Source organism: Phacochoerus africanus, chromosome 5 (assembly GCF_016906955.1).
Source record: "Phacochoerus africanus isolate WHEZ1 chromosome 5, ROS_Pafr_v1, whole genome shotgun sequence".
Taxonomy (NCBI): Eukaryota; Metazoa; Chordata; class Mammalia; order Artiodactyla; family Suidae; genus Phacochoerus; species Phacochoerus africanus.
Genome location: NC_062548.1, coordinates 43,508,068 through 43,529,510, shown reverse-complemented (window position 1 = coordinate 43,529,510; position 21,443 = coordinate 43,508,068). Strand labels below are relative to the sequence as shown.

The following is a 21,443-nucleotide window of genomic DNA, read 5'->3' as shown; positions in this document are numbered from 1 at the left end:
GGATCTGGTGTTGCTGTGGTGTAGGCCGGCAGCTACAGCTCCAATTCGACCCCCGGCCTGGGAAGCTCCATATGCTGCAGGTACGGCCCTAAAAAAGACAAAAAAAACTAAAACGGAATTCTAAAAAATATTTACTTGATCCAAAGAACAGAAGAACAGAAGAAAGGCAGAACAGAGGGGAATAATTAGACGGGACAAATAATATAGAGACAAATCTAATTATATCAATAATTACATTTTAAGTCAATGGATTTAAGACGGCCATGATAAGGCAAAGATTGTCAGAACTGATAAAGCAAAACCTAATTATATGCTGCCCACAAAACAATCACTTTAAATATAAAGACAGGAGATCCCATTGTGATGCAGTGGTTAATGAATCCGACTAGGAACCATGAGGTTGCGGGTTCAGTCCCTGACCTTGCCCAGTGCGTTAAGGACCCAGCGTTGCCGTGAGCTGTGGTGAAGGTTGCAGACACGGCTCGGATCCTGCGTTGCTGTGGCTCTGGCGTAGGCTGGCAGCTACAGCTCCGATTAGACCCCTAGCCTGGGAATCGCCACATGCCTCGGAAGCGGCCCTAGAAAAGGCAAAAAGACAAAAAAATAAAAATAAAAAAAAATAAAAACATAGATACACTGAAAGTAAATAAATGGAAAAAGATACACCATGCAAAAAGCAAGCCTAAAAAGGCTAGTGCGGCCGTATGAGATCAAAGTAGACTGCAAAATAAAAATACTAGAGAAAAAGAAGAATATACCATAATGATAAAAGAGACAATTTGTCAGGAAAATTTAATCACAAATGTGTTTGCCTAATAACAGGGTTTCAAAATAAATGAAGTTAAAACTGAAAGACCCATCAAAGAATGGGTAGAAGATCTCAACAGACGTTTCTCCAAAGAAGACATACAGACGGCCAAAAAACACATGAAAAAGATGTTCAACATCACTCATTACTAGAGAAATGCAAACCAGAACCACTATGAGGTACCATCTTATACCAGCCAGAATGGCCGTCATCAAAAAGTCTACAAATAATAAATGCTAGAGAGGGTGTGGAGAAAAGGGAATCCTATTATACTGTTAGTGGGAATGTAAATTGATGCCAACCACTGTGGCAAACAGTATGAAGATTCCTCAGAAAACTAAAAATAGGACTACCATTTGATCCAGCAATCTCACTCCTGGGCATCTATCCAGAGAAAACCATGACTCGCAAAGACACATGTACTCCAATGTTCATTGCAGCACTATTTACAATAGCCAAGACATGGAAACAACCTAAATGCCCATCGACAGAGGAGTGGATCAAGAAGAGGTGGTACATATACACAATGGAATATTACTCAGCCATCAAAAGGAAAGAAAGAATGGCATTTGCAGCAACACGGATGGACCTAGAAATTATCACGTAAGTGAAGTCAGTCAGACAGCGAGACACCAACGTCATACACTATCACCGACATACGGAAACTGAAAAAAAAAAACACAATGAAGTTCTTTGCAGAAAAATGCTGACTCACAGACTTCGAAAAACTTATGGTTTCCAAATAAGACAGGTTGCGGGGTGGGGGGATGTGCTGGAGGTTTGGGATGGAAATGCTATAATTTGGTTGTGATGATTGTTGTACAATTATAAATATGATAAAATTCATTGAGTAATAAAAAAAATCTGGGGGAAAAAACTGAAAGAATTAAAAGGAAGAAAAAACAAATACACAATCACAGCTGGAGACTTTTTTTCTTTGTTTGTTTTTGCTTTTTAGGGCCAGAGGTGCAGCATATGGAAGTTCCCAGGCTAGGAGTCGAATCAGAGCTACAGCTGCTAGCCTACACCACAGCCAAAGCAATACTGGATCCGAGCTGTGTCTGTGACCTGCACTCACAACTCACAGCAAGGCCGGATCCCCAGCCCATTGAGTGAGGCCAGGGATTGAACCCGCATCCTCGTGGATACTAGTCAGATTTGTTCCTGCTGAGCCATAATAGGAACTCCCTGAAACACTTTTTCTTTTTTTTTTTTTTTGGTCTTTTTGCCATTTCTAGGGCCACTCCCGTGGCATATGGAGGTTCCCAGGCTAGGGGTCCAATCAGAGCTGTAGCCACCGGCCTACGCCAGAGCCACAGCAATGCAGGATCCGAGCCGCATCTGCGACCTACACCATAGCTCACGGCCACACCCGATCCTTAACCCACTGAGCAAGGCCAGGGATTGAACCCGCAACCTCATGGTTCCTAGTCGGGTTCGTTAACCACTGAGCCATGACGGGAACTCCTGAAACACTTTTTCTTAATGGTTACTTATAGAGTACTATACTTTACAACTGCAAAATACAGTTTCTATTCTTTTCAAGTAAACATGGTATATTCACTAAGACCATAAGCTGGGACATAAGTCTCAATAAATTTAGAAGGAATGAAAACATACAGAGTAATCGCTCTGAATACAACTTAGATACAATTAACTCAGAATCAATAATAACAAAGTATCTAGGAACCCCCAAGTATCTGGAAATTTAACAACACATTCTAAAGATCCATGGATCAAAGAAGAAATCACAAGGGAAATTAGATAACACTTCATACTTAATGATAATGAAAATGCAATGTACACACGAGTTCCCACTGTGGCTCAGCGGTAATGAACACAACTAGTATCCATGAGGACAGGGGTTCGATCTGTGGCCTTGCTCTGTGGGTTAAGGATCAGGTGTTGCTGTGGCTATGGTGTAGGGTGGCAGCTACAGCTAGATTCAACCCCTAGCCTGGGAACTTCCATATGCCCTGGGTGCAAAAAGACAAAAGGGGAAAAAAAAGAGAAAAAGAAAACTGTATTAAAAGTTTTGAGATACACTGCATGGCATGCAGCAGGAAACTTACAGCTTTAAATGCTTACGAAAGAAAAGAAGTCTAAAGCAATGGCTGAAGGTGAAAAAAGAAGTACAAAACCACCTCAAACACAGGAGAAGGGAAGAAATGACAAGGCAGAAATCAATAAAATAGAAAATGGACAAACAATGGAAAGCTAGTGAGGTAAGCCCCTAGCTAGACTGATCAACAGGAACACAGAGAGGAGTTCCTGCTATGATGCAGAGGGATCTTTGGAGCCCTGGGACACAGGTTTGATTCCCGACCAGGCACAATAGGTTAAGGATCTGGTGTTGCTGCAGCTGTGGTTTAGGTTGCCAGTGGCTTGAATCTGGTCCCTAGCCTGTGAACTCCAAATACTGCAGAACAGAAGAAAGAGAGAGAGAGAAAGAAAGAAAGAGAGAAAGAGAAAGACAGAAAGAAAGACAGAAAGAGAAAGACAGAAAGAAAAGACAGAAAGACAGACAGAAAGAATGGAAGGCAGACAGAAAGACAGACAGAAAGACAGACATAAAGAAAGAAAGGAAGAAAAGAAAGACAGAAAGATGAAAGACAGAACGAAAGAGAAAGAAAGTCAGAAAGACAGACGGAAACACAGAAAGACAGAAAGAATTAAAGACAGACAGAAAGACAGAAAGAAACAAAGAAAGATGAAAGAACGAAAGAGAAAGGAAGAAAGACAGAAAGACAGACAGACAGAAAGAAAAGAAATAAAGACAGAAAGAAAGATGAAAGAAAGACAGAACGAAAGAGAAAGAAAGACAGAAAGTCAGAAAGACAAAAAGACAGACGGAAAGTCAGAAAGACAGACAGACAGAAAGATAGAAAGACAGAAAGCAAAAAAGAAAGACAGAAAGACAGACAGAAAGAAAGAAATACAGATGGAAGAAAGAAAGAAAGAAAAAGAAAGACAGAAAGAAAAAGAAAGACAGAAAAGACAGAAAGACAGAAAGAGACAAAGAAAGAAAGACAGAAAGACAGACAAGAAAAAGAAAAACAAGAGAGAATACCAATTACCAACATCAGGAGTGAAGGTGGGATTATTGTCACAAGTTCTATAGACATTAAAAGGGAAATAGGAAAAAATAAAAATTAAAAAAAGGGGAGTTCCACAGTTCCCATGTGGTACACAGCAAGTTAAGGACCCGACATTGTCTCTGTGAGGATGTGGGTTCAAACACTCACCTAGCGGGTCCAGGATCCAACTCTGCCGCAAGCTGTGGCTTAGGTGGCAGACGTGGCTTGAATCCGGTGCTGCAGCTCTGATTCGAACCCTGGCCTAAGAACGTCCACATGCCACAGGTGCAGCCATAAAAAATAAATAAGTAAATTCTGAATTGCTTTATATCTAATCAAGAAATTGAATTTGTTCGCAAAAACATTTCTATAAATGGAACTCCAAGCCCAGAATGTCTATTGAATTCTATCAATCACATGAGTAAGAAATAATACCAATCGTACACAAACGTTCAGAAAATAGAAAAAGGAATTATTTCCCTTCAAGTTTTATGAGGAAAGCAAAACTCTAACAGCAAAACCTGACAAAGACATCACACACACACACACACACACACACACACGAGAAATAATACACCAATATCCCTCATGGACAGAGACATGGAGGGCCTCAATCGAGTATTATCAAGTAAAATCCATTAATACATAAAAATGATACTACATCATGACCAAGTAGATTTATCTCAACGATGCAAGGCTGGTTCAGCACTACAGACAGACCTCCGGAGACAGTGCAGGTTCAATTCCAGACCCCCACCACAGTGAGTACTGCAACGACGTCACCCCCATGTTTTGGTTTCCCAGTGCACAAAAAAGCTATGTTTACACCATACTGTAGTCTATTAAGTGTGCAACAGTATCATGTCTAAAAAAACCAAAGTACTACCTTAATTCAAAAATACTTTACTGCTAAAAAATGCTACCCATTATTTGAGCTTCTAGCCAGTCAGAATCTCTTTGCTGGTGGAGGGTCCTGCCTCAGCACTGATGGCTGAATGACTGATCAGGGTGGTGGCTGCTGAAAGTTGGGGTGACTGTTGGCAATTTCTTAAGACAGTGATGGAGTTTCCACTGTGGATCAGTGGTAGCAAACTCAACTAGAATCCATGAGGATGCAGGTTCGATCACTGGCCTCGCTCATTGGGTAGGTAAGGATCCAGTGTTGCTGTGAACTGTGGTGTAGGTCAAAGACGCAGCTCAGATCCCAAGTTGCTGTGGCGCAGGCTGGCGGTTGCAGCTTCAGGTCAACCCCTAGCCTGGAAACTTCCACATTCACGGGTGAGGCCCTAAAAAGACCAAAAAAAAAAAAAAAAGATGTGGTATACACATAATGGAACACTACTCAGCCATAAAAAAAATCAAAATAGGAGTTCCCTTGTAATACACAGCAGGTCCGGTGTTGTCACTACTGTGGCTCAGGTTGCTGCCGTGGCCTCTGTTTGATCCCTGGCCCAAGAACTTCCGAATGCCCATATAGGCATGGCCAAAAACAAAACAAAACAAAAACAAAATAATGCCATTTGCAGCAACATGGATAAAACTAGAGATTCTCATACCAAGTGAAGTTAAGTCAGAAAGAGAAAGACAAATACCATATGACATCACTTATGTGTGGCATCTAAAATACAACACAGGAGTTCCCGTCGTGGCTCAGCGGAAACAAATCTGACTAGTATCCAAGAGGTTGTGGGTTGGATCCCTGGCCTCGCTCAGTGGGTTAAGGATCCAGCGTTGCCAATGAGCTGTGGTGCAGGTCACAGATGCAGCTCGGATCTGGCATTGTTGTGGCTGTGCTGTAGGCCGGAAGCTGTAGCTTCAGTTCAACCCCTAGCTGAGGAACCTCCATATGTCAAGGGTGCAGCCCTAAAGAGCAAAAATAAATAAATGAATAAATAAAAATAAAATACAACACAAACGTTCCTATTCATGAAACATTAAGAGATTCACGGACGTAGAGGACAAACTTATGGTTGCCAAGGGCGAGGAGGTTGGGGGAAAGATGAGTGGGAGGCTGAGGTCAGCAGAGGTAAACTATTATACAGAGTGAATACACAACAAGGTCCTGCTGTGCAGCACAGCGAAGTATACTTAATATCCTACGGAAACTATAATGGAAAGACCACTTTAAAATAGTCTTTTTTTTTTTTTTTTAGTCTTTTTGTCTTTTTTGTTGTTGTTGTTGTTGCTATTTCTTGGGCCGCTCCCGCGGCATATGGAGGTTCCCAGGCTAGGGGTTGAATCGGAGCTGTAGCCACCGGCCTACGCCAGAGCCACAGCAACGCGGGATCCGAGCCACGTCTGCAACCTACACCACAGCTCACGGCAACGCCGGATCGTTAACCCACTGAGCAAGGGCAGGGACCGAACCCGCAACGTCATGGTTCCTAGTCGGATTCGTTAACCACTGCGCCACGACGGGAACTCCAACAAAACAGTCTTTTTTTTTTGGAGTTCCCATTGCGGCTCAGCAGTTAATGAACCCTACTAGACTCCATGAGGATGCAGGTTTGATCCCTGGCCTTGCTCAGTGGGTTAAGGATCCGGCATTGCTGTGAGTGGTGGTGTAGGCTGGTGGCTATAGCTCTGTTTTGACCCCTAGCCGGGGAATCTCCATATGCTGTGGGTATGGCCCTAAAAAGACTAAATAAATAAGTAAATAAAAATAAAAAATAAACATGGAGTTCCCATCATGGCGCAGTGGTTAACGAATCCAACTAGGAACCATGAGGTTCGGGTTCGACTCCTGGCCTTGCTCAGTGGGTTAAGGATCCAGCATTTCCGTGAGCTATGGTGTAGGTTGCAGATGCGGCTCGGATCCCTCGTTGCTGTGGCTCTGGCGTAGGCCGGTGGCTACAGCTCCGATTCGACCCCTAGCCTGGGAACCACCATATGCCTCGGGAGCAGCCCTAGAAAAGCCAAAAATAAATAAATAAATAAAAATAAAAAATAAATAAAATAAACAGTCCTTTTTTTTTTTCTTTTTTTCGGGCCACACCTGCAGCACATGGAAGTTCCTGGCTAGAGGCTGGAGTTGCAGCTGCCAGCCTATGCCACAGCTCACAGCAACGCCGGATCCTTAACCCACTGAATGAGGCCAGGGATCAAACCCACATCCTCATGGATACTAGTCAAGTTCTTGACCCACTGAGCCACGATGGGAACTCCTAAAATAGTCTTAAAAAAGAAAAGTGTATCTATGTATAACTGAAGCACTTTGCTTAGAGCAGAAATGATCAGAACACTACTTCACCTGTGCTTCAATTAAAAAAAAGTCATTGAGAAGGGGTGGACTCGACTTCTTCCAAACTTCTATTAATGTTGCTATTTTTATCTCTTCCCATGAACCACAAATGTTCTTAACAGCATCTAGAATGGCAAATCTTTGTGGGACGGTTTTGTATTTACTTTGCCCACATCCATCAGAGGAATCAACTATCTATTTTGCAGCTATAGCCTTACAGAATGTTACTTTTTAAAAGACCTGAAAAGTCAAAAACATTAATTTCAACGTTCATCTCCGTCAGAGCTCTAGGGCGACTAGTGCGCTATCCATGAACAGTGATAGTTTTAATCCTTCCCCCCACCAACAGGCCTCGACAGTGGGCTTAAAATACTCAGTAAGCCATGTTTTAAACAGATGTGCAGTCATCCAGGCTTTGTTGTTCCGTTTACAGAACACAGGTAGAGTAGATTTAGCATTATCCTTTTTCAAAATAATTATCTATCTATTTACTTTGCTTTTTGGGGCCACAGGTGCAGCATTTGGAAGTTCCCAGGCTAGGGGTGGAACTGGAACTACAGCTGCTGGTCTATGCCACAGCTACAGCCACGTGGGATCTGGGCTGCATCTGCGACCTACACAACAGCTCATGGCAACACTGGATCCTTAACCCACTGAGTGAGGCCAGGGATCAAACTCGCACCTCATGGATACGAATAGGGTTCTCAACCGACTGAGCCACAACAGGAACTCCTATTAGCCTAATTCTTCAGGGCCCAAGGATTTGGGAGATGGTAAGTGAGCACCGGCTTCACTTTAACCAGCTCCACCAGCACTAACAGGAGAATCATTCTGGCCTTTGAGGTTCTGAAGCCAGGCACTAGCTTCTCCTCCTCAGCTATCAAAGATCCCAGACACATCTTCTTTAATAGAAGGCTGCCTCCTCTACACTGGAAATCTGCTGGGGAGTTCCTGCCATGGCTCAGAAGAAACGAATCTGACTAGCAGTATCCATGAGGACAAAGGTTTGATCCCTGGCCTCGCTCAGTGGATTAAGGATCTGGTGTGGCTGTGGCTGTGGCTGTGGTGTAGGCCAGCGGCTACAGCTCCGATTAGACCCCTAGCCTGGGAACCTCCATATGCTGCGGGTGCGGCCCTAAGCAAAAAAAAAAAGGCAAAGAAAAGCTGGTGTTTAGTGTAGCCAAGGGAACCACCTCAGCTAGATCTTCCGGACGACTTGCTGCAGTTTCCACAGAGCAGGTGCTGCTTCCCCGGCACGTCACTGTTATGGAGACAGCTTCTTCCTCCAACCTCATGAACAACTCTGTGGTTTCACTCTTGACCCCTGCAGCTTCCCCACTTTGAAGTCTTCAAAGAATTCAAGAGAGGTAGGGCCTTGCTCCAGACGAGGCTTTGGCTTATGGGAATGCTGTGGCTGGTTAGATCCCCATGCAGACCACAGCAGCAATAACGCTGTTTTGCTGTCTTTTCGTTTGGACGGCCCCCCGAGGAACACTTTCAACTCCTCCAAGACCTTTTCCTCTGCAGTTGCAACCTGACCAATTGGCACAAGAGGCCTAGTTTTTGGCCTGTCTCGACTTGTGACATGCCTTCCTCACTAAGCTTAATCATTTCTAGCTTTTGATTTAAAGTGAGAGACGTGTGGGAGTTCCCGTTGTGGCGCAGCGGAAACGAATCCCGACTAGAAACCATGAAGTTGTGGGTTCGATTCCTGGCCTCGCTCAGTGGGTTAAGGATCCAGCGTTGCCATGAGTTGTGGTGTAGGTTCCAGACTTGGCTTGGATCTGGTGTTGATATTGCTGTGGCATAGACCAGTGGCTACAGCTCCAAATGGACCCCCAGCCTGGGAACCTCCATATGCTGCAGATGTGGCTAAAAAGACAAAAAACAACAATAAAAAACAAATTGAGAGACATGTGACTCTTCCTTTCACCTGAACATTTAAAAGTCACTATGGGGTTATTAATCACTCTAACTTCAATACCGTTGTTTCTCAAGGACTGGGAAGCCCCAGGACCGGAAGAGGGATGAGGGAATGGCCGGTAGGTGGAATACATGACACTGATCAAATCTGCCATCTTTTATGGGCATCCTTTGTGGTGCCTCCACACAATTACAAGAGCAACATCAAAGGTCACTGATTACAGATCACCGCAACAGAGTAACAAGGAGAAAGTCTGAAACACAGGGAGACACAGAGATGGGAAAGGAGCAGATGCTGCTGGGAAAACGGCGCCAACAGGTGTGCTCAACACAGGTTTGCCTCAAAGCTTCAATGTGTAAAAAATGCATTATCTGCAAAGTGCAATAAAGCAAAGCACTATAAAATGAGGTAGGCCTGTAAACAGTAAATCAATATAATTGCCTCTACTATACAAAAATAATAGTAACAGCCAAAGAAATGGTCCTAACGGCCCTGGAACGAAGGAACAAGCGAGAGCACGAGCCCCACAGCAACCTGCGGAGGGCGGCCCAAGGGCAGGAGGTGGCAGACGCTCCTTACCCTAAGAGGCTGTCACCACTGCGGAAGGCAGGCCAAGACTCAGAACTTCTGCTTTTTTAAAAGAAATAAGAAACTCAAATATTTACGTCCAATCTGACTTTACTTATTTGGGCAGCACCCATGGCATATGGAAGTTTCTGGGCCAGGGACTGAACCCTCACCACAGAAGCGACCCAGACCGCTGCAGCGACAACAGTGAATGCTTAACCCACTGTGCCATAAGGGAACTCCAAATCAGACTTTAAATGTTTACGATTACTTTTTGTAAAAAAAATTGTATTGGAGTGTAGGTGATTTGCAAAAGTTGCATTAGTGTGAAGTTGCATTAGTTTCAGGTGTACAGCAAAGTCAGTCAGTTATACATATTCATACCTCTGTTCTTTTTCAGATTCTTTTCCCATGTAGGTTACTACACACCACTGAGTAGACTGCCCCATGCTACAGAGCAGCTGCTCGTTACTTATCTATGTGATACACAGCAGTGTGTATATGTCAACCTCAACCCCTAATTTATCCCTCTCCCCACGTTTCCCCTTGGAGCAATTACTTTTTAAAAATGTTTGGATTAAAGAAAATTTGTTTATAGCCAGAAGTAGCCTGTGATTGCTAGTTTGCAACTCTTTTCTAATCTGGAAAATGAAGCCCAGGAGAAAGTTTACCAACAAAGAGAAACATTAAAGTTTCAAAGATGAGGCTCCCACTCTCATTTGAGATCTACCTCCTAGAGTAATGACAGTAAAAACAAAAATAAACAAATGGGACCTAATCAAACTCAAAAGTTTCTGCACAGCAAAGGAAACCCTAAACAAAACGAAAAAACAACCCACAGAATGGGGGAAAATCTTTGCAAATGAATCAACTGACAAGGGATTAATCTCCAAAATTTATAAACACCTTCTGTAGCTCCATATAAAAAACAAACAAACAAACATCAAAAAATGGGCAGAAGATCTAAACAGACAGTTCTCCAAAGAAGACATACGGATGGCCAAAAAACACATGAAAGGATGTTCAACGTCACTCATGATTAGAGAGATGCAAATCAAAACCACGATGAGGTACCACTTTATACCAGCCAGAATGGCCATCATCCAAAAGTCTACAAACAGTAAGTGCTAGAGAGGGTGTGGAGAAAAAGGAACCCTAGTACAATGTTGGTGGGATTGTCAATTGGTGCAACCACTGTGGAAAGCAGTATGGAGATTCCTCAGAAAACTAAAGATAGAACTACCATTTGACCCAGCAGTCCCACTCCTGGGCATCTACCCAGAGAAAATCACGACTCACAAAGACCCATGTACTCCAATGTTCACTGCAGCACTATTTGCACCAGCCAAGACATGGAAACAACCTAAATGTCCATCGACAGAGGAGTGGATCAAGAAGATGTGGTAAATATACACAATGGAATATGACTCAGCCATTAAAAAGAATGAAATACCAGCATTTTTAGCAACATGGATGGACATAGAAATTACCATGCTAAGTGAAGTCAGCCATACAATGAGACACCAACATCAAATACTTTCACTGACATGTGGAATCTGAAAAAGGACAGACTGAACTTCTTTGCAGAACAGATGCTGACTCACAGACATTGAAAAACTTATGGTCTCCGGAGGAGACAGTTTGGGGGGTGGAGGGATGTGCTTGGGTTGTGGGATGGAAATCCTGTGAAACTGGATTGTGATGATCATTATACAGCTACAGATGTGATAAACTCATTGAGTAATAAAAAAATAATAAAATAAATTTAAAATAAAATAAAATAAAAACATTTGGATTAAAGAAAATTTGTTTACAGCCAGAAGTAGCCTGTGATTGCTAGTTTGCAACTCTTTTCTAATCTGGAAAATGAAGCCCAGGAGAAAGTTTACCAACAAAGAGAAACATTAAAGTTTCAAAGATGAGGCTCCCACTCTCATTTGTGGAAATAAGTCAGGGAACAACTTTCATAGAAAGTCAATGATCTTTATGACCCCCAGGTAAAGGGCCCAACAGTAAATATTTTAGGATTTTTGTGTTGTGTTTGTTTCTATGGCCAAGCCTGCAGCATGTGAAAGTTCCCTGGCCAGGGACTGAACCTACCACAGCAGTGACCTGAGCCACAAGTGAACTACCCCCACCCCCGCCCCGCCCCTTTCTAGGGCCGCTCCGGCGGCATATGGAAGTTCCCACGCTAGGGGTCGAATTGGAGCTATAGCCACCAGCCTACACCACAGCCACAGCAACACCAGGTCCCAGCCATGTCTGCAGCCTACACCACAGCTCACGATAGCGGCAGGATCCTTAACCCACTGAGTGCAGCCAGGGATCGAACCTGCATCCTCATGGATACAAGTCAGATTCGTTTTTGCTGAGCCACGACGCGAACTAACCCAACTTTTAAAATCAACTATTTCCAATAAAATTAAAAAAAAAAAAGAATGGGCATATCTGTGTTCCGATAAAACTTTATGTACAAAAAAGGGAGTAAGTCTGGTTTGACCCATGGGCCTTAGTCGGCAGAACCATGGGGTAATTCATAAAGGATATGATTGGAAATTAAAATGAAGAACTTCTGTTCATCAAAACAAAAAACTGCCCCCCACACCCGTGGGAGCCACAGCAATGACAATGCTGGATCCTTAACGCACTGCACCACAAGAGAATTCCAAAGGCAATTAAAATCACAAACGAAACACCATTTTGAAAGATCAAATTGACAAGCATTTAAAACATCTGAAAATTCCAAGTGTCGCTGAGGATGCAGCAGAGTGGGGATTCTGGGAATTGGTGGAATGTAAATCCAGACCCACTCTAAAAATGTCACAACTACGTAGTAAAAACACACACCCTAAACCCAGCAACTCTACTCCAGCTGTGCATCTCAGAGAAACGGGAGGCAGGATGTCTGCACAGGCAAGTGCCCAGCGCCTCCTCTACAAAACCCCGCAAGAGAAATAAACTCAGATGTCCACGCCTGGGATGGGGGAGATAAGCTGCAGTGCACTCTCACGATGGAACATGACAGAACAATGATACCGATCAATCTCACAGACGACAGGGCCTCGGTGAACGGTCCATGCAGTTTAGGAACTGTCTGAGGTATATCTTAGGCTCAAACACATGCAAGATACGATTTAACACTCACCAGACTCACAAAGATGGAAAAAACCTGAGAACACCAAGCCCTGGATTTGTGTATGGAACGCAAGGGACTTTCGTTGTCCTGCTGGTGGGCTACACAGAAATACAACTCTTTCTGGGAAATAAGTCTGTCTTACTTAATAAGCTGGAGCATTCCAAATGATCCCACAATACATATACTTAGGGATATGTCAGGAATTATGCACAAAGAAATGAAAGTATCTTAATACAATGGATAAGCACGGAAAATGAATGAGCATCACCAAGGATAAAGCTAAGAAAACATAATGTTGAGCCAAGAAGGCAAAGTCGCAACAGAATATACTGAGCATTAGTTCAGTAAACTGTGTGTATACATATTTGCACATGTGTACATACATGTTTATACACATGTAGAAATAAAAACAGGAATAAAAACCAGGAAATGCAAGTTAGCAGTTACCTCTGGGAAAGACAGAAGAGACATACGGTGCCTTCAGAGACAGGTGATTTCTATTTCTTAAGCTGAGCAATGGATATTCATTTTACGCTTCTTTTAGAAACTGCACACATGTATTATACAGACTACTTTTTTTTCTTTTTTGCCTTTTGTCGTTTTAGGGCCGCACCTATGGCATATGGAGGTTCCCAGGCTAGGGGTCCAATCAGAGCTACAGCTGCTGGCCTACACCACAGCCACAGCCATGCTAGATCTGAGCCGCATCTGTGACCTACACCACAGCTCATGGCAACACCACATCCTTAACCCACTGTGCCAGGCCAGGGATCGAACCTGCAACCTCACAGTTCCTAGTCGGATTCGTTTCCACTGCGCCATGACGGGAACTCCCAGACTCCTTTTTAGAAGGGACGTATTTCACCAAAAGAGGAGGAAGCGAGGGAGGGAGGCTTTCAGGGCCAGCTGAACCCCTCTAAATCACTTAGAACTTGCAAACAGGAATTCCCGTCGTGGCTCAATCCAAAACCTATGGGACACAGAAAAAGCAGTTCTAAGAAGGAAGTTTATAGCAATACAAGCCTACCTCAGGAAGCGAAAAATCTCAAATAAACAACATAATTTTACACCAAAAGCAACTAGAGAGAGAACAGACCCCAAACCCAAAGTGAGCAGAGGAAAGAAAGCATAAAGATCAGAGCAGAAATAAATGAAATAGAAATGAAGGAAACCACAGAAAAGATCAATGAAACTAAAAGCTGGTTCTTTGAAAAGATCAACAAAATTGATAAACCCTTAACCAGACTCATCAAGAAAGAGAGAGGACTCAAATCAATAAAATTAGAAATGAAAAAGGAGAATTTACAATGGGCATCACAGAAGTACAAAGGAACCTAAGAGACTACTACAAACAACTATATGCCAACAAAATGGACAACTAGAAGAAATGGACAAATTCTTAGAAAAGTACAATCTTCCAACACTAAACTAAGACGAAATAGAAAAGAGGACAGATCAATCACAAGTCCTGAAATTGAAACTGTGATTAGAAAAATTCCAACAGGAGTTCCCAAACAACTGTGACTAGTATCTATGAAGATGCAGGTTCAATCCCGGGCCTGGCTCAGTGGGTTAAGGATCTAGTGTTGCCATGAGCTGTGGCGTAGGTCACAGACGCAGCTCAGAATCCGTGTTGCCATGGCTGTGGTGTAGGCCGGCAGCTACAGCTCAGATTCAACCCCTAGCCTGGGAATCACCATATACCCCGGGTACAGCACTGAAAAAAAAAAAAAAACCTCCAGAAAGCGGGCATAGAGGGAACCTACTCTATCATAATAAAGGCCATATATGACAAACCCACAGCTAACATCATTCTAATGGTAAAAAGCTGAAAGAATTCCCACTAAGATCGGGAACAAGATAAGGATGTCCACTCTCACCACTACTACTGAACATACTTTTGGAAGTCCTAGCCAAAGCAATCAGGGAAAAAAAAAAATAAAAGGAATCCTTTTGGAAAAGGAGAAGTAAAACTATCAGTTTGCAGATGTCATGACACTATACCTAGAAAATTATGTCTCTACCAGAAAACTGTTATAGCTCATCAATGAATTTGGCAAAGTCGCAGGATACAAAATTAATACACAGAAATCAATTGCATCTCTGTATACTAACAATGAAAGATCAGAAAGAGAAATTAGGGAAACAATCCCATTTACTACTGTATCGAAATGAATAAAATATCTAGGAATAAACCTACCTAAAAAGAAAAAAGGCCTGTACTCTGAAAAGTATAAGATGCTGATGAAAGAAATCAAAGGTGATACAAACAGATGGAAAGATAATACCATGTTCCTGGATGGGCAGAATCAATACTGTCAAAATGACTACACTACCCAAGGCAATCTACAGATTCAATGCAATCCCCATCACATTACCAGTGGCATCTTCCACAGAACTAGAAGAAAAAAATGTTTTGCTTTTTATCTTTTGGGGGCTGCACCCATGGCATATGGAGGTTCCAAGGCTAGGGGTCAAATCCGAGTTACAGCTGCCGGCCTACACCACAGCCACAGCAACGTGGGATCTGAGCTGTGTTTACAACCTATACCACAGCTCATGGTAATGCTGGATCCTAACCCACTGAGCAAGGTGAGAGATTGAACCCGCAACCTCATCGTTCCTAGGCAGATTTGTTTCCACAGTGCCACAATGGGAACTCCCAAAGAAGAAAATATTTTTTTTATTATTATTATTTGTCTTTTTGCCTTTTTAGGGCTGCACCAACACGCATATGGAGGTTCCCAGGCTAGGGGTCTAACTGGAGCTGTTACTGCCGCCTATGCCACAGCCACAGCAACGCCAGAGCCGAGCCACGTCTTCGACCTACACCACAGCTCATGGCAACACCAGATCAAGCAAGGCCAGGGATCAAACCTGCAACCTCATGGTTCCTAGTCAGATTTGTTTCTGCTATGCCACGATGGGAACTCCAGAAGAAAATATTTTAAAGTCTGTCTGGAAGCACAAAAGACTCAGAAGAGCCAAAGCCATCCTGAGAAAGAAAAATGGAGCTGGAGGAATCAGGCTCCCTGACCTCAGATAATACTACAAAGCTACAATCATCAAAACAGTATGGTACTGGCAAAAACCAGAAACAGATCAGAATAGAAAGCCTGTTTTATTTTGTACTTAACAGTACTGCTATATAGTCTGTTCCTTTAAAATATAGCATTCAGAGTTCCTACTGTGGCACAACAGGATCAGCAGTATCTTAAGAGCACTGGGACACAGGTTCGAGTGGCTTAAGTGTTGCAGTGTTGCTGCAACAGCGGCTTAGGTCACAACTACGGCTCAGATTTGATCCCTGACCCAGGAATGCCATTATGCCATGGGGTGGCAGAAAAGTAAAATAAAATATAGTATTAATTTTGGCTACCTCAAAATTATTTAATTTTTTTTTTTAGGGCTGTGCCCAGAGCATATGGAATTTCCCAGGCTAGGGGTCAAATCAGAGCTGTAACTGCCAGCCTACACCACAACCACAGCAACATGAGATCTGAGCTGAATCTGCCACCTACACCATGGCTCATGGCAACACCAGATCCTAACCCATTGAGCAGAGCAAGGCCAGGGATCAAACCCACAACATCCTCATAGATACTAGCCTGGTTCATTACTGCTGAGCCATGATGGGAATTACAAATTTATTTATTTACTTTTTTTTTGGTCTTTTTAGGGCACACCTGTGGCATATGGAGGTTCCTAGGCTAGGGGTCAAATCAGAGCTGTAGCTGCTAGCCTATGCCACAGCCACAGCCACAGCCACAGCAGATCTGAGCTGCGTCTGCAACCTATACCACACCTCACAGCAACTCAGGATCCTTAACCCACTGAGCGAGGCCAGGGATCAAAACTGCGTCCTTATGGATGCTAGTCAGATTCGTTTCTGCTGAGCCACGAAGGGAACTCCATGCAAAATTAAGTTTTAATATTCTTTTTTTTCTCTTTCTGGCTACCTGTACCATATGGAGTTCCTGGGCCAGGGATCAGATCTGAGCTGCAGATTCTTTAACCCACTGTGCCAGGCTGAGGACTGAACATGCATCCAGGCACTGCAAAGACACCACCGATCCTTTGCACCACAGCAGGAACCCCAATTTTTAATATTCTAATCACATTCCCCCCCCTTTTTCAGCCATACCAGTAGCATATGGAAGTTTCCAAGCCAGAGATCCAATCTGAGCCGCAGCTGCAGCCAGTGCCCACACCTTACCCCTTATGCCACAGCAGGAACTCGTCTAATCATAATTCTTTTTTGTTGTCATTGTTGTTGTTGTTGTCAGGGCCGAACCCACAGCATACAGCTATAGCAACGCCAAATCTGAGGGGCATCTGCAACCTATGCTGCAGCTTGCAGCAATGCTGGATCCTTAACTCACTAAACGAGGCCAGGGATTAACCAGCATCCTCACGGATACTAGTCAGGTTCTCAACCTGCTGAGCACTCTGAGAATCAACAAAGTTCCTGAGAGGTTTCCTCATTGCTGGCCCAAAGCTAATCATAGTTCTTGATTATATGGTTGCTAAATAACGGGCCCATTCTTTCAAAATTAGTAACACCCATGACTGAGCTACACCTGTATTTAAATCACCTGATCTTTGGACACCAAAAAGCAGGTGGAAATAATGCCCGGAAGCAGACACTGGTTTTTCAAACTCCAACTTTCACTAATTCTTAGTGGCCTCAGCAGAAATAAACAGCCACACCAAACACATCTTGAAATCCACCCTTACCAAACACCACAGAACTTTGGGGAAGTCTACGTGTGCACTAAGCATACAGGAGCTTCCTAGTAAAAGGCAGGTGTTCTGTATCAAAACTGAGTGTGGAGTTCCTGTCATGGCTCAGCTGTAACAAACCCAACTAGTATCCATAAGGACGCAGGTTCAATCCCTGGCCTTACTCAGTGGGTTAAGGCCTTGTTGCCGTGAGCTGTGATGTGGGTTGCAGATGTGGCTCTGAGTCAACCTCTAGCCTGGGAACTTTCACATGCCACACCTGCGGCCCTAAAAAGACAAAAAAAGATTCACAAAGAGGTATGATCTGTAATGTGCCAACAGGTCCCGAGGGCATGTAAAGTCAGGTGCAAGTGGTCCTTCCAGTGACCGATGCTGGCTTCTCCCAACCCTGGCCCAGGGCCGGCACTGTGACCATTCTGACTACAGAAAGACACGGTGGCTCTACCCACAAGTTCACATCTAACACAAGAGAAAAGACATAATTTTTAGCCTCATCCACCCTCACTCCCCTATTACTCCTAGTTTCCTGTCAAACCAAATCACTCGAGGCATCTTCTCCCCCTGCACCTAATATTTTGAAGACCTGCACATGTATCCTGTCTTCTGTGAAACCTCAGCAACAGTCAACCCCGCACTTCTGCTTTCTCTGATACACCGCACATGCCTCCAGTGTGGCCCAGGAGGCCAGCTGGCAGCCAGGAGCTCCCACTAACCTATGACCCCGACAGCAGGGCCACATCATCTTTGAAGTCCCAGAGGGCATTATCTTGGTTGAATAAAGCAAGAAATAAGCAAAAGTACAAAATAACAAGTCCACAATCAGACACTCTATCCCACACCTCACAGAGACATCCTAAGTGCAAGAGGTACTAGAATGGTGGTAACAGGAGGTCGGAATCCTCAATGTGAAGCCAGGCACACGCTAAAACTGGACAGTATCTTCCCAGGAAACGAGGAAAAAAATACAGGAGAATTCTGAATTTTTATATAGGTGAGTTCTCCTATAATCACAGTCTCTTCCCCGCACTGTATGAGACAGTTCCTTGGCTAGATGCACGCATCACTCCATCCATCCAAACAACTGTAATTTTACACTTATCCACACAAGTGGCAACGACAAGGCCATCTGCAGTTAGAAAGTTTTCAAGAACAGGTTCTGTATCTCAGGTGCAAGCAAAAGAATGCTTGAATCTCTGTGAGAGAAGCTGCAGAAGTAGAGCACACAGATTATTAAGGGAAAGAGATAAAGAAACAACAAAAATTGGCTGAGCTGAAAACTGAGGTATCTTTATATGGAACAAAGATTGAATTACAAACATACATGGTCAGGGGCAAAGCGGAAATGAATCCGACTAGTATCCATGAGAATGTGGGCTCGATCCCTGGCCTTGCTCAGTGGGTTATGAGCATTGCCATGAGCTATGGTGTAGGTTACAGATGTGGCTTTGGACCTGGCATTACTATGGTGTAGGCTGGCAGCTGTAGCTCCAATTCAACCTCTAACCTGGGAATTTCCATATGCCACACCTGTGACCCTTAAAAAAAAAAAAAAAAGAATCTTGGAGTACTCGCTGTGGCGAAATGAGATTGACGGCATGTCTACAGCACTAGACGCAGGTTTGACCCCTGGCCCTGCACAGTGAGTTAAAGCATCTGGTGTTGTAGAGGCGTAGGTACCAACTGCGGCTGGGATCTGATTCCTGGCCCAGGAACTCCATATGCCCCAGAGCTGCCAAAAAAAAAAAAAAGAGAGAGAGAGAGAGAGAGAGAAGAATCTGAACCTCTGGGGGGGGGGGGGAAACAAGTCAGCTACAAAAACACAAGAATCAAGTTGATATGACTGCTCACCTGTACAGAGGATGGTAGAAGACAACAGCACTATTTGTAGTAAAGGAAAATGACTTTGACCTGGAATACCAGAACCCGCCCAACTACTTTACAAGTATGAGGGCAAAACAAAAAAATTTTTAGATATATGGGGCTTAGAAAATTTTCAACACACTGACTTCTGCAGAATTAACACAAGAGCGTACTCTGGTAAAAACAGAAAACAAATCCAAAAAGGAAGGAAGATGTTGGATACAAGTAACAATAATCTACAAACATTTGTTAATGCATGTCCTTTTATTTTACTTAAAAAAAAAATTCATTTTTTTTGGCTCCCCCCCCCCCCCCCCCCCCCCCGCGGCACATGGAAGTTCCCAGGCCAGGGATGGAATCCCAGCCGGAGCTATGATCTACGCCACAGCTGCAGCAACACCGGATCCTCAACCCACTGAGCCGCAGCTGGAACTCTGCATGTTATTTTTAAAGAATCATTGTTTAAAAAGACCACGCCAAAATTTAAAACTCAGACAACAGAGAAAAGTGTGAAAGATATGAAGAAGAAATTCAAAGAATAATATCAGCCATTAAACAAATGAAAACATTCTTACTAGTATCCATGCAAATGTAAGTTAAACAAGGTAGTTTACAAACCATCAGTTTGGAAAAGATTTAACATCCAGTGTTGGAAAAGATGCCTTGACATAGGTAGTCTCATTCCCTGCCAATGAGACTATGAATTGATAAAGCCTGACTTCTTGAACAGCAGTTTAGCAAAATCAACCATTTCAAGCACACACTGGCTCCACACCATCAATTCTAAAATTCAAATTCTGTAATATCACTGTAAAGGCATAGACCAGTGCGTGCTGACACGAAAAGATGTCTAAGCCAATCTGGAGCTTTAAAAAACAAAATAGGAGTTCCCGTCGCGGCGCAGTGGTTAACGAATCCGACTAGGAACCATGAGGTTGCGGGTTCGGTCCCTGCCCTTGCTCAGTGGGTTAACGATCCGGCGTTGCCGTGAGCTGTGGTGTAGGTTGCAGACGCGGCTCGGATCCCGCGTTGCTGTGGCTCTGGCGTAGGCCTGTGGCTACAGCTCCGATTCGACCCCTAGCCTGGGAACCTCCATATGCCGCGGGAGCGGCCCAAGAAATAGCAAAAAGACAAAAAAAAAACAAACAAAAAAAAAACAAAACAAACCCGCAGCACAGTGTATATATGGTTTAGGCCTTTTTACGCAAAAACTGTTCGACATATCTATTTCCGTACATCAGCAACTGCATGTGGAAAGCCTGGAAGGAACGCCAAGACGTTCTCACCGGTGGTTACTTCCGAGCGGGGAGTGAGGACAGACAGCGGTCGTTCTTTCTTTTCAACATTTACTTGAGCACCTACCAATTCCAGGCCCTGGGGATACGGCGGTCAACAACCCCAAGTCCACGGTGCCAAGGTGCCGGTTCTGTGGGGTTCGCGGCCGCGTGCCGCGCTGGGCCCACTGGGCATTCCGATGTGTCGAATGAAGGACTGACCAAGGGGGCTTATGCGTTACTCGTGCATAAATCAACTTGGGTGGAGGGGAGGAATAAGAGCGCAACTAAGACACTTAAGTGATCACCCTGGGGAAGCCCGTTCCCAACGCACACAATCCCCTGAAAGCGCCTTCGGCTCCGCAAGCGAGGAGACCGCGGTCCCTCCGCCTCAACCCGGCCCGAGGAGCCCATTGGGAAGAACCCGCTGCTGCAGTCACGCGGGCCCGGGTTCAACCTCGTGACCTCCGGGGAACCCCTGCAGCCCGGCGCTGGACCCAACCAGGTGATCCCAGGGCGCTCAGCGTTAGCCGCTCACCACGCTAGAGCGCGTACACCGCAGAATATCCGCCGCTGCGCGAGGAGGTGCCGTCACCGCGCCTCCCACGGAGAAAAGGGGCTCGGGACGCTGGGAGCTCTGCGCGTCCCCGTCCCCGCTCGCTCTCCACCAGCCCTGCACAGCCGCTCTCACCTCCCCGGGCGGCAGCCAGCGCCGGCGCCCGCAGGCGGTGGCCCCACAGCAACAGCGTCCGCAGCTCGCGCGCCATGTCGGTCTTCCACAGAGCCCAGCGCAGCCACGCGCGACGGGGGCGG

The 21,443-nt window shown here is 44.4% G+C and overlaps 1 protein-coding gene across 1 annotated transcript in view; it reads right to left on the bottom strand.

Annotated features, from left to right (window-relative positions):
• TRAP1 (TNF receptor associated protein 1) overlaps positions 1-21,443 on the bottom strand; it is a 57,805-nt gene extending 36,362 nt beyond the window's left edge. The window contains exon 1 of the mRNA XM_047780677.1: positions 21,322-21,443. Within this exon, the coding sequence (XP_047636633.1) occupies positions 21,322-21,397 (76 nt within the window). The 5' untranslated portion in view covers positions 21,398-21,443. The remainder of the gene's footprint in view (positions 1-21,321) is intronic.